Source organism: Photinus pyralis, unplaced genomic scaffold (genome assembly GCF_008802855.1).
Source record: "Photinus pyralis isolate 1611_PpyrPB1 unplaced genomic scaffold, Ppyr1.3 Ppyr1.4_LG2, whole genome shotgun sequence".
In the NCBI taxonomy this organism is placed as follows: Eukaryota; Metazoa; Arthropoda; class Insecta; order Coleoptera; family Lampyridae; genus Photinus; species Photinus pyralis.
Genome location: NW_022170403.1, coordinates 36,685,918 through 36,701,005, shown reverse-complemented (window position 1 = coordinate 36,701,005; position 15,088 = coordinate 36,685,918). Strand labels below are relative to the sequence as shown.

The window sequence follows — 15,088 nt, the reverse complement described above, 5'->3', positions numbered from 1 at the left end:
TTGATAACAAAACAATATGACAAACCAGATCACCGCGTAGGTTTCATACTCATTGATTAATTAAATAAACAAGTAGAAAAAGGGATGCTTTGTCTTTCAAACTGGGGGACTACAAGAGCGTTCCCAATTTTTTTATACATAGTGGAACCGTAAAACAATCTTTTCCAATAACTGTCCGCGACACAGGGTGTAGTGTCGAGGCCAATCACAGTGCAGCACGTGTGGCGTCATAAAAAAGAGTAGAGAATGGAAAATCCGTATGTAAGAAAAATTGGGTGATAGAGGCGATCAAGAAAACCATTTTTTCCAAATAAACGGAGAGTCCAACGTATTTCGTCTGAGAGCCGCCCCCAGAGAAGTGGTGAAATTTGGATTTCTTCTTTAATTATTTTTTCAGCAACCATAAGTTACAAAGATGGGCGGCACGTCTTTAAATAGGTTTTCGGGTATGCTCTATACGATTTTGAAAAAAAATTTTCAAATATCCCTCCACGAAAAGGCGCACACCTACTTGGTGGTGCAAAAAAGTTCTGATTTCGACGAAATTTTGTACCTGGGGGTTTTTGAACATGGAAATCACGAATCTGGAAAAATTTCTACTGCAATTCTTGGCCGGACAGTGAAAATGGAGAGAATTCCACGAAATTCATTCTTAAGATCTCTTTTCAAACAAAAGTTATACTAATTATTAAGATTGTTAGAAGTTATTGATATGCACATGCACATGGCGTCCATATTGGTGAACTGTAGTAGTGTGGGTGGATGTTCTACGTCGGCAGTGGGTGATTGTTGGTCGGGTGGAAAAACGGTGGTGCTGGCTGTGCAGTATCCCGTAATTCGGCTTCAAACACTATTTTACTTACGCCAATTTTAATTAGTGCATGCTCATTGGGTGGTTTCATTCGTTTCCTATTTCTTCTCACGCCTACACTGCCGCACGTGTTGATCTCTGTAGTCAGAAGACCCCGTATCAAACTTTAAATTTTTAAATTCGCCAATACAGTAAAGAACTTGGGACCCAAAAAATACACCAAAAATCACCTCCTGGTCATTTTCTCAGATATTAAATTTTTTCTCATTTTATATTCTATATCGGCATGGTCGGATGTCGATATATTTCAAAGCGTTTTCCAACCGCACGGTGGATTAATTTCACACACCTCGATAATTTTCTATGCCCCAAATTACAAATTGCTGTTTTATTAGTTACTGAATTCTATGATTACTCTTATTACAAGAATTGTCAGGTACCTACACGTATAGGTAACCATCAAAAAGGAGTTGTAACAAAACCGCATACGCTATAGTGGAATAAATGGACATCATCCTGCTTCAAGCAAAGGAAATCGTATAGAACTATGTCGTTAAATGAAACAAGTTTGTCAAAGGAAAACAGTTCGTTATACATAGATACTTTCGAAATCTATGCTTAACTTACGGTCGCGTTTCTTTGAAAGTTTTCATATTTTTTGTATCCGTCTAACAGTAAAGCTCAGTCTCAAAAGTCACATAACGACTCCTGTGTATATAATTGGACTATCAAGCGACATTACGAGAACTAATTGTATTTTATATTTGTATTATTATAAAGAAAATTATGTAGGAATTTTTATTCATACTTTACACTTTACAGGTTACAATTTATACGGTATGTAACACAAATTTAACAAGTCTATTTTATTGTCATTCTGTGCTCTTAAAACCGCGTCCACTTGAAAAGGAAACCGAATAAAATAAATAAAATAATTACCGTGTATGTTTTATATTATTCTAGCAGGGAATTATACAACATGACTGCAGCTACTGTATAGCGAGATAATTATTACATGTACCTACCAATTGTAATAGACAACATTTTATAAATTTGTTACCTATTTATGAAGGTACGAGCATTTCTTTGTGAAAGTTGGTAACGTGACTGTACCATAATTTGGGTATGCTGATTCCAAAAAAAACCATGTTACCATCCCGAATTCTGACAATTTAAGTCAAGTTTGAGTCAAAATTAGAAATTCAAAATGGCTGCCGTAAGGGGCAGCTGGCGTATAATATATACAGTAAAACCACTGTAACCTTAGAAAAAGTATGCTTTGCGCAGCTAATATAGAAGGCATGGGAAGGGATTGTACACTCCCAGTAAGACGTAGTCCGTTTTTAGGCTCAGTGCGCTATTGATTATTGCTCAATCTAATGTTAAGTTAAATGACTATTGTAGAATTGAGTAATGTGTTATTAACTAGTAATAAATAATCGATAACTTTTTTAATTATATTGACATTAATACCATGAGTAATGTGCAAATACTACTTCTGTTCTGGTTGTAGTTTCTGTTCCGAATGTACATTATAGCCGAACCTGGTAAGAAACGCCGATCAAGTGCGGACGAATCCGAACATGCATGCGCAAATTTTCTAAGGTAACGATGGTTTTACTTGTATCTTCTTTTGTTTGGAAGATATCGTAATGTTTATGAGCATGAAATTATCTTTCCAATGACATCATGCCTCACCGGAAGTGACAACCAAAAGTATCAAAAATACGGGATTCTTGCAGAAAGTAGTAACATATTAGTACCTATAAGGCGTTGAACCAGAGGGCATGTGCGGCTTCCTTTCTGGGGAGTAAATGTAGGTAACCTACAAATTTAGATTCGTCACGTAGGTAGGAGAAATGTTGAGTATGATACTTCGTAAAATTCGGTAGCTTAGTGACGTTATGACGTTACAAAGATGGCCGCCGGGCCAAAATTTTAGTTAAGCATTCTAAAGTATGGTTTCATGTGTAATATAAGGAACGAGGTAAGGAGTAAAAGTATCATACAAATTTTGATTCGGCATAAAGCTAGGATTAATGTTTGGGATGATACCTTGTGAAATTCGGTAGTTTACGTGACGAAGTCACAAAGATGGCCACCGGGCTAAAATTGTAGTTTATCATTCCAAAATCTGACTTCATTTGTAAGTTAAGAGTACCATAAATACCAATATCGGTGCAGCATAATGCCAGGATTATTATTCAAGATGGTATTTTGTAAAATTTGGTATCTTAGTGACATCATGACGTTAGCAGCCGTGTAAAAGAAATTAATTTTTATGTTAAGCATTTTGTAATAGGTTATGCCACTGCTTTGCAGTTAATGGTGAACATTTTGAAAATTCTTTGCGATGAAACCCATTTCACTGCTAATTTCGTTTGTCTTCAAGGTTTAATGAGAAATGTACACGTTATTCATTTGTTTTATTTTGATATAGGATATCGGGATTATAACGCTATGTTGATCTAATTATAAAAATTTTTTGAAAAATGTTCTTGAATAAAAGTTCGAACCTCATCGAAAAGGAAAAAAATCTCTATCAAATGAGGCTAATGAAAAGGTGCACTGCCATTTAAAATAATTCAATTGTTTTTCGTTACTCACTTGTTCTCTGAAATAAAAACAACTGAATGCTACCTTATTATGGGATATAAAATGTTAAAGAGCTTTCATATAGAAAATTTTTGTATACAGTCGATTTTACCGAGATATATACTATATTCCATAAATAATGGGCACCCACACGAATAGGCAGACATAATTAAGAATCTCGAAAAGGGGCTCTAGAGAAATCTTTACTGCCATATTAGCTGCTGTGCATATTTTCCATACACACTTTTAACAATTCCAATTGGGCTAATTATTTAGTTCATTGTTTCGCAGGCCTTTAGAATAGCGACTAAAGCTTCACCGTTAATTAAATATGCTACCTTTACATAATTACGTAGGTACCTTCGAAGATGCCCGTAAAAGCAGTCTAAAAAATTATCAAAGTCCTCGTGTGAGATCGAAGGAACTTCAACGCATTTTTGTGTGGTAGATTAGTAATTAGCCGGTTTTGACTCCACCATCAATATAAGAACTTGCCGAAGGCTACCACATGCTCTTTGTCAGTATCCACTTCCTACGTCCTGTTCACCCACAATTCGCGTTTGAAAATTTGACTCCACCATCAGTAAGATCTTGTCAGGGGCAACCACATTCCCTTTGTCGACGCGCTTCATCCGCAATTCGCATTTTGGTAGATTTCGCTAAAAACCCTTCACAAAATAGTACTCAATTTTTGGGGCACTTCTCATAGCTCGGGCTTCTAAATTGGCGGCACGAGAAAAAGAGACCGCGATTCGAGCTTTAAGAAACTTTAAACCGCGTGACAACATTCGCCGCGGAAGATAAGTTTTGGGTGCCCGAAGTCAACTACCCCTCGAAGACGCGCGCCTTGCAAAAGGTGGTTAATTTCGTCCGTGGAAAAAAAACAAAATTCCGCCACGCAGGAGTTGTGCGCGTTTACAAGATTTCTCCGACGACACCAATTTGAAAACAATCCGACCAACACTGTAGAAGATAGGAAAAAACTGAAAAATCTCCAGATTAGCACACCACGTTCGGGGATGGCGCCCAGATGTCGCCGACACCACATTATGTAGCACCGTCCCCAAAGTTATTAATTACACAACCCCGGTAGCAGAGTTGGACTGGGTCACTGGGTCACTGGGTCAACTGGGTCACCTGGGTCACTAAATTAAACTGGGTCGCTGGGTCACGTCATACTCTTTTCAGTTAGACCCAGTGACCCAGTTTGACCCAGTGACCCAGTGACCCAACTTGACCCAGTGACCCAGTTTGACCCAGTGTGACCAAGTGACCCAGTTTGACCCAGCGACCCAATTTCACCCGGGGACCCAATTCGACCCAGCCACCTAGTTTGATCGAATAACGCAGTTAAGTCAGTGCCCTCGGTTCAAGTGTACAGATTATGCAATAAATGAAATGCTGGTTTGTTGAAAATAATACTCAATTGCTTGACAACTGCCATTTCTGTGATGTTTGCTTTAATACTGCCGTAAAAAACTTTCCATGTCCCGAATTGTATTAGAATAATGTTATTTCTTTGCTTCAGGGGTTACCCAGTTTGCTTACAGGTGTTCATTCACATTTAATTTTTTTCTACTAGTTAGCTTAATCCAAATAAATCTTTTCTCTAAATACTTTCATTGACTACTTGACTACAAACTATAAACTAAATACAAATGCATTTGATTTTTTTAGGTATTAGTTCTCTTGAATGGAATTGGGCTACGTGTTTGTTGCCGAATATTATTGAGGAAGTTTTTTTTTAAATTAAAAGTTACTTGAAATTGTTTTGGATGATACCTAACAATAATTTAATTACTGGGCCACCGGGTCAAGACGGGTCACTGAGTAAAGCTAGGTCAAGATGGGTCACTGGGTCAAACTGGGTCACCGGGTCAAAGTGGGTCACCGGGTCAAGCTGGGTCACTGGGTCAAACTGGGTCAAGGTGGGTCACCGGGTCAAGCTGGGTCACCGGGTCAAGCTGGGTCACCGGGTCAACTGGGTCACCGGGTCACTGGGTCAGAAAGCTAACTGGGTCACTCTATGCTTGACCCAGTCCAACTCTGCCCGGTAGGTGCATGTACACTCCTCGCCTTTCCACATGCGTTCTTCTACTGGTCCGTATTTGCCCTCAGCCAGCCAGCCTGCCAGGCGGCCAAAATGAGATTAAAAGCTACATTTTTACAAATAAATTTGCAAAAATTAATAAAATAAATATTTTCATGAAGATCGCCTCACAAATTTCCGAAACGAAATAAAGGTGATATCGGAAATAGTCTAACAGAAATCGAACACCCCGTTTCCGAAATAGACAAACTAAAACCTATCAGTGCAAATTCATTTAGTGATATGCGATAAAAATAGGAATGTACCCTCCCCTATTTATTTTCTTAATTTCTTTTTTAGGGAGGTGAAATCGAATAATAGTTATTTATTATACAATACGATAAAGAGATATTTTAACTATTGAGTGAAAGATATTATTCACGGGATGGTTAGTTTCCCTTTACCGTCGTGTATAATACAAAACTTTATTTTATAGCAGAAGCCATATAAATCATTGTAAAACTTCTGACAATTCTGAATTTCATTTAGAGACAGAATTGTCATATGTTCTGGAAGTCATTTTACAACGTCCATTTGAAATAAGAATGACAGATGCCATTAGAATGCACACTCATCTGTTTAACCTTATGTATACCCTTACGGTTAAAGTGATCACTTTATCTATCCTTACGGTCAAAGAACGGCTTGGCCTACTCATTCAAACCTATTAAAATGTGATTTTAACATATGCTATAATAGTACATTATATATCAAGGTAGAGAAGTCCACTATTATTGCCTGAGCACCAAGATTACATCTCGAGGCGCTTGCGCCGAGGGGTGTAAGGTGCGAAGTAATAGACTTCTCTACCGTGGTATATATACTATTTTTTTCACTACTAGCACTTGAAATCCTCTAAATTAACATATTATATTGATAAGAGAGTTAACGGTTGGACAGAATTGTTTATTTCTTAATTTAACATGTCAATCAAGTACGTGGAAGTACAAGTCAAACAGGCCGTATTTTGTTCTGTCATTGAGATTTTTCAAAGAGTAATTTCGTTCGAATTTTTTCAAAATGTGATAATTTTAGGTATGTAATTTCTCTGGAAATTGCGAATGGTGGCAATTATTCGTTTTAGAGAACTTGTCCAAACGTTTATTGAGCGAAGTTTCGGGTTGTGTTTTCTAAAAGTGACAGCGTGACAGTTCTCATTATTGACTACTAGTTAATAATAAAAAATTATTAACCCCTTTGAACAAATGCCGAGAAAGCCTACTTTACAAGTGGAAAAAAGGTTAATAATCATGTCATCAGACGCTAGTAGTGAAAAAAATAAAGTATAATATATAGTTCTATTTTAAGGTTAGGGTCTAAAATTATATAAAAGAAAAATTTACATAGGCAAACGAAGTCAAAAACGAATGAAATATATAGCGCTCCATTATTTTAAGGTTGGACGTCACATTCTTAACAATATATTTTAATTTAGAGGACTTCGAGTACGAGTAGTGAAAAAAATAGTATATGCACCACGGTACAGAAGTCTATTATTGCTTTTGCACCTTACACCTCTCTGCGCAAGCGCCTCGTTATGTAAGCTTGCTGCTCAGACAATAATACTGGACTTCTCTATCTTGGTACATATATAATGTACTATTTTTCACTATTATCTTATGATGAGATGGTTATTATGGTCAATAATGATATGATTATTAACCAGTAGTAAATAATAAAAACTGTCGGTTTCAGGGATGTTCACGAATTTACAAAAATATAAAATTAATAATTGCAACATCTTCCATTTAACTAGAAACTGCCTACCTACAGCTCTTTCAACCAATTAAATGCAATGATGATCAATTTAATTATCACTGTCGCGAACCATTGGAACTATTTTAAATCATGTATCTACTGATGTTGTAATTCAATTGTATCATTGCATTGTAACTAAAATGGTGGCTAAATCGCATAACTCATTGGCCTAAGTGCAAGAAAAACCGAATTCATTGGGCAAATTAACGATGAAGATCTAAAAAAGGCAATAGGGCAATGAACAAAAGGCGGCACAAAATTATTATGATTGCTCACTGAGAAATAAACCTTTTTAGAATATGCTATGTGTTTCGTCCCATTGTAATTTAATTTTTCCTTACCATTTCGTTTTGTCCTATTTTCCACCTTACTTCGTTAGCCTCCGTTTTTCCTTTCCAACTTAAAAGCAAACCTGCGCGGAAAAGGAGGGAATCGAGAAGGGTAGATTGCAGGGACAACACGCTAGAAAACCATAGAGTTCGGTCGTAAAATTAAGAAAAACCACAAGCCACCAACTGGTGTTCGTTTCGTTAATGTATTCGTCGTCGTACCGTTTAGCGGTAATTACTTAGAGTTGCAACCCTTCGTTTCGTCGCCTGTCCATCCACCAGCGCTCGTCTTTGTCGATACACAATGAGCCGCTCTTACCGGTCCGCCAAGAAATATATAATTCATACTACACATTAATTTTTGTCATTAAATAACGTCATAAATAGTTTGTTTACGTACATTTCTTTTCAATTTCTGTTTTAGATAAGGCACGAGATGGATATTCTGGTATAATAAAGAATATATTTAACTTAAACACACAAGTCTTAACAAATAAATTTTGGCAGAAAAAGAAGACTCCGCCTTTAACACAAGCCTGTACAAGTGATTTTTTACTATTGGATGATATACAAACAAAGCGATTGCTTCGCTTTTTTGAATTTGGGAGTTACTTGATAAATGCCAATATAATTTATCCACCATATAGTGAAAACACTCTTTTTAACGAAAGATTATTTTGGTCAATCTTCAACGAACTTGGAAATAGCGACGTTGTCTTTACAGATGGGTCAAAAGATGGAATTAAATGTGGATGTGCCTTTTATTATCCCCGAAGTAAGCTAAACCAAATATTTAGTCTAAAGTAGACATTTATCAATTTATACAGCGGAAGCAATTGCTATTTTGGAAGCATTGAAATTTTGTCAAAGAATTGGCTCGAAAAAAATTGCGGTGATGACAGATTCCAGGAGGGTCCTGCAGTCATTAGAGAATACCACAAAATTACCAAAAATGAACTATGTTGTCAGGGATATTATTAAACTATTAACGGAATTGCATTGTAGATCCGTAACTGTAACCTTTTATTGGACAAAAGCACATAGTAATATCCATTTCAATGAGGTAGCTGATGGCTTGGCGAAGTCATCGGATAGCCTAAGCGCATATATATACAGTAATAAAATTCCGTATACAGATGTGGTACCTCTTTTAAAGAGAAAAATTCTAAATGAATCGTGGAATATGTTGTGGAAAAACTATTATAAAACTAAAAGTACACAATATGCTAAAATACCCCCCACGGTTTACTCCAGGCCATGGTATGAAAAAAATTCTGCATTAAATCGTTGGGAATGTACCGAGATAGCTAGATTGAAGTTTGGGCATGGGAGCTACCCACCTCATTTGCATAAAATTAATTTAAAACCTACGTCGCAATGTTCATGTGGATACGAAATTGGAGATTTGAACCACATATTTTTTGCATGTCCCAATAACACTATAGCTACGAAAACATTACTAAATGAATTACAATCGCATGGCGTGTCTTTTCCCATAGAACTAATCTCCCTCCTGGCACTTGATAAAGAGCCAATATGTAGAAGCTTACTGAACTTTTTAAAGAATAGTAAATTAAGAATTTAAAAATATATACTTCGCGTCCGTTTGTGACCATCCATTGTTTGCCCTCCTATGCAACCGAGGTCTGAGTCTGTGTTTTGTGTCTTGAAAGAAGTCATTGTGAGGGACACCACAATGTGAAATTTTGTGCCCCTGTTTACTCATATTCCTGAAATCCCATCTTATTCGCGATAAAATAAACATTCAAACCAATCAGATAATAAGGCTCATGGGCTAGATCCCGAATAGCCTTAATTAAATTAAAAAAAAAAAAAAAAAAAGATTTCCTTTCATCATAAAGTCCACTTAATCGTTCGCGTATTAATCCTTTGTACCAGCGCGGAACACTATGATTTACCGATTGTGAATGGAGGGACCGGATGTAATTAGGGTGTAGCTCAGCCAGAACAGTGAATATATTCATACCTTCTTGATAAATAGAATTATATTTCAAGTCCAGTCCTCAATATTACATAATTAAGAACACTGTAGTACATGCTGTCTCCAGCTTTTAGCACAAGTTTTAAAGAATACACCAAAAATTCTGCGTCCGGTCCTGTCCGTATATTCCCGTTATTCATGTACCCACACCTACCGGCGCGATTTATCCTCATTATGCTTCTTGTGCTTTCAGCGTGAGTTTATTTTCGTCGACGTTATCGCGATAAGTATTTTTTTTGCGGTTTTATCTCGGCATTACCTGTGATTCAATCAGTAAGTACCGATGAATCGGTTTGTTACCGACAATTCTTTTTATTCTTACGAGTAGACTTTCTCATCTACTTGCGTGTTTGGACTTCTAACCTCAAAATTTTTCAGAATATTTATTACAGATTATTTCAGTTATTCGAAATGGGAAAGAATAAAAAACGAGCTAGATCAAACAGCTCAGATTCTGGAGACCGTGTAAGTTCCAAGAAACTGATGAAACGCATTAAAAAACTCGAAATTGAGTTAAAAAGGCAACGTTCTCGTTCTCGGTCGAATTCCGAAGGTCGTCACCGACGATTCCGGTCACGTACGCCAAAGCCTACGTCATCGACTCGTTCATCGCAAAGCCGGCAGTGTATGCCGCGTTCTTATTCTCGCTCTCCGGCCCCGAAACGTGTAGTTTCGACGAGGCTCAGGGAGAGTACGACGACTCCGAACCTTAGTCCGGACCATCAACGCAGTCCGCGTTCCTGGTCGCGATCTCCACCGCCGAAGCATGCAGCTAAAGCGGAAAGGAGTAAGGAGGCGGCAGTTTATACGGAAATATCAAACAACAATAATAAGAATGCGTGTAGCATTCCTAGCCCTGTTGCCAATAACGATATGTGTAGTGTCGTTAACTCTCCCGACAGGGACGAACTACAAATTTTTTGCGATGAGGAATTGCCTACCATGTCGGAGGATATTTTTAACTCCTTAGGAGAGGATCCGAATAGGGTAGCAACTAACAGTTTTTCACTGCACGAAAAACTGGTAACCAGATGGGACGCCTTATTAACTAATGGCTTAAAGAAGGGAGATTCACAAACCCTACTTAATAATTATGAATTACCATCTAATTTAAAGAGTTTATGCCCCCCTAAACTAAATCTTGAAGTAAAGGCTGCTTTACAAAAACAAAATATTTTGACAGACTCGGCTTATGTAGAGATACAAAACCAGTTAGGAAAAGGACTTACTGCCCTGGGTAAGGGCATAAGCTTATTGTTAGACAACCTAAACAAGATACCCGAGGATACAAGGAACCCAATTTTGACTAATTTGGGTGATTCCGGACGTATTCTTACTAATTTATCCCACAGGGTTTCCATTACCAGAAGAAGCCTTCTAGTCCCCTATTTAAACAAAAACGTCAAAGATCTGACAGATAATACATTAGGTTCTGAGTTTTTATTCGGATCCGACTTAAATGAGAAATTAACCTCTGCAAAGACTCTTGAGAGTATATCTAAAGAGTTAAAACTTCCTACCTCATTTAAAAGCCCTGTTAAAAAACTTACCAAATTGGGGGGGGCAAAGGGCCAACCATTACTGCGATACCAGAATCAGAAACCACATTTTCATTACCCGGCTCGTCATTCGGGGGAGACAGGGCCGCAGAAGTCTCTACAGGCCCCCAGAAGGTACAACAACAACTATGCTCCCAAGAAAAGAGACGGAGAGAGGAAGAAGAGGTATTAAACCATAGTGATTCGGTAAGTTCTAACTATGCAGGCCGCCTTCGGTTCTTTCTAAAATCCTGGTCGACTATAACTTGTAATCCAGTCATACTAGATTGGTTACAAGGATATAGACTACCCTTTGTACAATTACCATCTCAAAAACAAGCTGTGTTTTCAAAAACCTTGTCGGCTTTGAAACAAACAGAGATGGACTTACAAATTAATTATTTATTAAAGTTAGGTGCTATAAGAAGGTGCAATCCTTGTTTTGATCAATTCATTTCGACAACTTTCCTAGCCGATAAGCCCAATGGGAAAAAACGATTTATAATCAATTAAAAAAACTTGAATCGTTTTATCGTTGCACCGCATTTTAAAATGGAAGATGCTAGAACAGCAAACAGATTAATTCAATACGGTAATTACTCTGCTACCGTAGACCTTAAAGATGCTTATTATTTACTTCCAATCCATCCGGAACACAGAAAATATCTGAGATTTTACCATAAGGACATTCTCTTTGAATTTAATTGCTTGCCGTTCGGTCTAGCATCAGCACCCTATACATTCACAAAACTAATGAAACCAGTCGTCGAACATCTTAGACAACATGGCATTTCTAGTATAAACTATCTTGATGATTTTTTAATTTTGGGTCCTAGTAAAAAAGTGTGTACAAAAAATGTTAATTTTGTCACCACCCTACTTTTTTCCTTAGGCTTTATAGTAAATAAGGAAAAAAGTTCTTTAATCCCTAGCACTTCTTGTCGATTTCTAGGGTTTATATTCGACTCTATTAACCTAACAATTGAGTTACCAGGGGAAAAAAGGCAAAAAATTATAAAACAAATAAATTTTTTTATGCGTAAAGAAAAATGTAAAATCCTACATTTTGCCCAATTTCTCGGTTTAATTAATTCAGCCTGTATGGCGGCTCCGTACGGTCGTTTGTACACAAAGTTGTTAGAAAGAGCAAAATTTTTGGCGCTTAATCATAATAAAAACAACTATAATTCTTACATGAATATTTCGCAAGAAATTAAGTTAGATTTAATTTGGTGGGCTGACCATATTGAGGATTGCAAAAATTCTCTTAAAAGACACAATTTTTCTTTAGAGATCTCTACTGATGCTAGCCTCACAGGGTGGGGAGCGTACTGTAAGGGAGGGTCTACTCACGGTTGGTGGACAATCGATGAAGCTCAGGACCACATTAATATTCTCGAGCTTCAAGCCATTTTTTTCGGTTTACAATGCTTTGCAAAAGATTACAGAAGTTGTAATATTTTAATCAGAACGGATAATAGTACAGCTCTAGCGTACATTAACAAAATGGGAAGTGTTCAACATCCCAAGTTAAACTTACTATCCAGAAAGATATGGCAATGGTGCGAGAGATATGAGTTGTGGTTATTCGCCTCTTATATTAGCTCTAAAGATAATTGGAGGGCTGATCAAGCTTCCAGGATTTTAAAATCAGAAACAGAATGGTCTTTAAATGAGAAAATATTCCAAAATATTAAAATTAATTTTGGGGAACCAGATATGGACCTTTTTGCATCTAGACACAATAACAAATGCAAAAGGTACATATCATGGCAAAGAGACCCTGGATCAGAGGCAATAGACGCGTTCACGTTAGATTGGTCTAAATATTTTTTCTACGCATTCCCTCCCTTCTCCCTTGTTCTAAGAACAATTGAGAAAATAATTAACGATAAAGCCAAAGGTATCGTAGTTTTTCCATTGTGGAAAACACAAGCTTGGTATCCTATTCTTAAGACACTTATAATAGGAACTCAACTTGAATTTGGGCCTAAAGATAATATTCTTTTTTGTCCTTTTAGCAAGAAAACACACCCTTTGTCACAACAGCTTACCCTGGTGGCCGCAGTATTATCAGGGAGTCCTACAAAAGAAGAGGAATACCCAGTGAAGCTATCGACACAATGATCAGCTCACTTAGTGATTCCACAATCATTCAGTATGAGGTGACCTATAAATTATGGTGGAATTTCTGCAGAGATCGAAACATCTGCCCTTTTAACGTGGAATCGGAACCAGTTATTTCTTTTCTACAAAACATACTGGATTCTACTAATAACTTATTCGGGTCAGTTAACTCTCATAGATCAGCCCTCTCCTTAATTAGTATGAGTAATTTAGGAGATGATTTATCTCTTAAACGGTTTTTAAAGGGAGTGTTTAAACTGAGACCTCCCAAACCTAAATATAATTACACTTGGAATCCTGAAAAGGTCATAAGGTATTTTGATAAATCCGATGACAGCAGTTTAACTTTCCTCTCACATAAACTGGTTGCCCTTCTGACATTGGTGACGGGTCATCGATTACAAACGATTGCATTAATACGATGCTCTAATATCAACATAACTGATGAACGTATTAACATATTCATCCCAGATTTAATTAAGACATCTAAACCGAACAGTTATCAACCAAACTTAAGATTACCGTTTTTCAAAGAAAACAAAAATATCTGTGTCGCGTCGTGTTTATTAAGTTACCTGAACCACACGGAAAGTCACAGAAGAATAACTAACGATGATCATTTATTTCTAACTTGTTCTAAACCGTTCAAACCAGCAACGAAACAGACGTTAAGCCGATGGGTCAAGACCACACTTTATAAAGCCGGTGTGGACACAAAAATCTTTCAGGCCCATTCTACAAGACACGCCGCAACATCAGCAGCACTTAGAGGTGGTGTGTCTCTGGATGTTATAAGGCGTACCGCGGGATGGACTCAGTCATCTCAAACTTTCGCAAAATTTTACAACCGGCCCTTGATGGAAAACAATAACTTTGCAGAATGCATTTTAAGTCAAGGAACAATCAGTATTAACTCTCAGTTATAGACTTTAATACCTTAAGATTCAGGTCAAATTTCACTTACCTGCAAAATAGTTTTTATAAGTTTAGTAAATACTTACCACAGGGAAAAAATCTGTTACTTAAGTATGCGTATATAGGTTTCTTGTAGAATACTTTTTTGGTTGTTCAAAAACTAGTTTTCTTTTCTTACTTTTGGTGCTTTAGTATGCCTTTCTTGCTGTTATAAATGTTATTATGTATAAACAATATAGAGCGAGTGTTTTACGTCCACATTCTTTAAACATCTACAGTGTTCTTAATTATGTAATATTGAGGACTGGACTTGAAATATAATTTATCGATCAAAAGAACTTACCTGAAGTTCGATCGTAATTATATGAAAGTCCAGTCCGAAAATATTACAACCCACCCCTCCTCTCCCGTATGAACGTAAAACAAATTGTCTTTAAAATAATGAGGATAAATCGCGCCGGTAGGTGTGGGTACATGAATAACGGGAATATACGGACAGGACCGGACGCAGAATTTTTGGTGTATTCTTTAAAACTTGTGCTAAAAGCTGGAGACAGCATGTACTACAGTGTTCTTAATTATGTAATATTGAGGACTGGACTTTCATATAATTACGATCGAACTTCAGGTAAGTTCTTTTGATCGATAAATCAAAGAGTATTATAACGAATTTTCTCGAAAACGAATTGACCGATTTGAAAAAATCAAACTTGAAAACTTCGAAAAACCATTCAAACAAGCCATTACTCAATACCACTTGTCATTTAAAACTTTTAAGGGAATGACCCTGGGTGGCAGAGGGTGAAAGGGGGGAAGAGTCTTGGTTAAAAAGTTGTCCCCCTTGACAAATCTTTTGCCGTGTTTCGGCGTTTTTCCTTTAATTAGTGGTTTTCGATCTGGATATAGAAAGTACCGTAATCATCC

General features: G+C 37.0%; 1 protein-coding gene across 1 annotated transcript; it reads left to right on the top strand.

Annotated features, from left to right (window-relative positions):
- Positions 1–10,998: 10,998 nt before the first annotated feature.
- On the top strand, positions 10,999–14,654 carry LOC116164396. Its single transcript, XM_031478576.1, has 2 exons — positions 10,999–11,329; positions 13,144–14,654. Exon 2 carries the CDS (start codon positions 13,246–13,248, stop codon positions 14,173–14,175), a length of 930 nt encoding a protein of 309 aa, XP_031334436.1. The 5' UTR covers positions 10,999–11,329; positions 13,144–13,245; the 3' UTR covers positions 14,176–14,654.
- Positions 14,655–15,088: the final 434 nt, after the last annotated feature.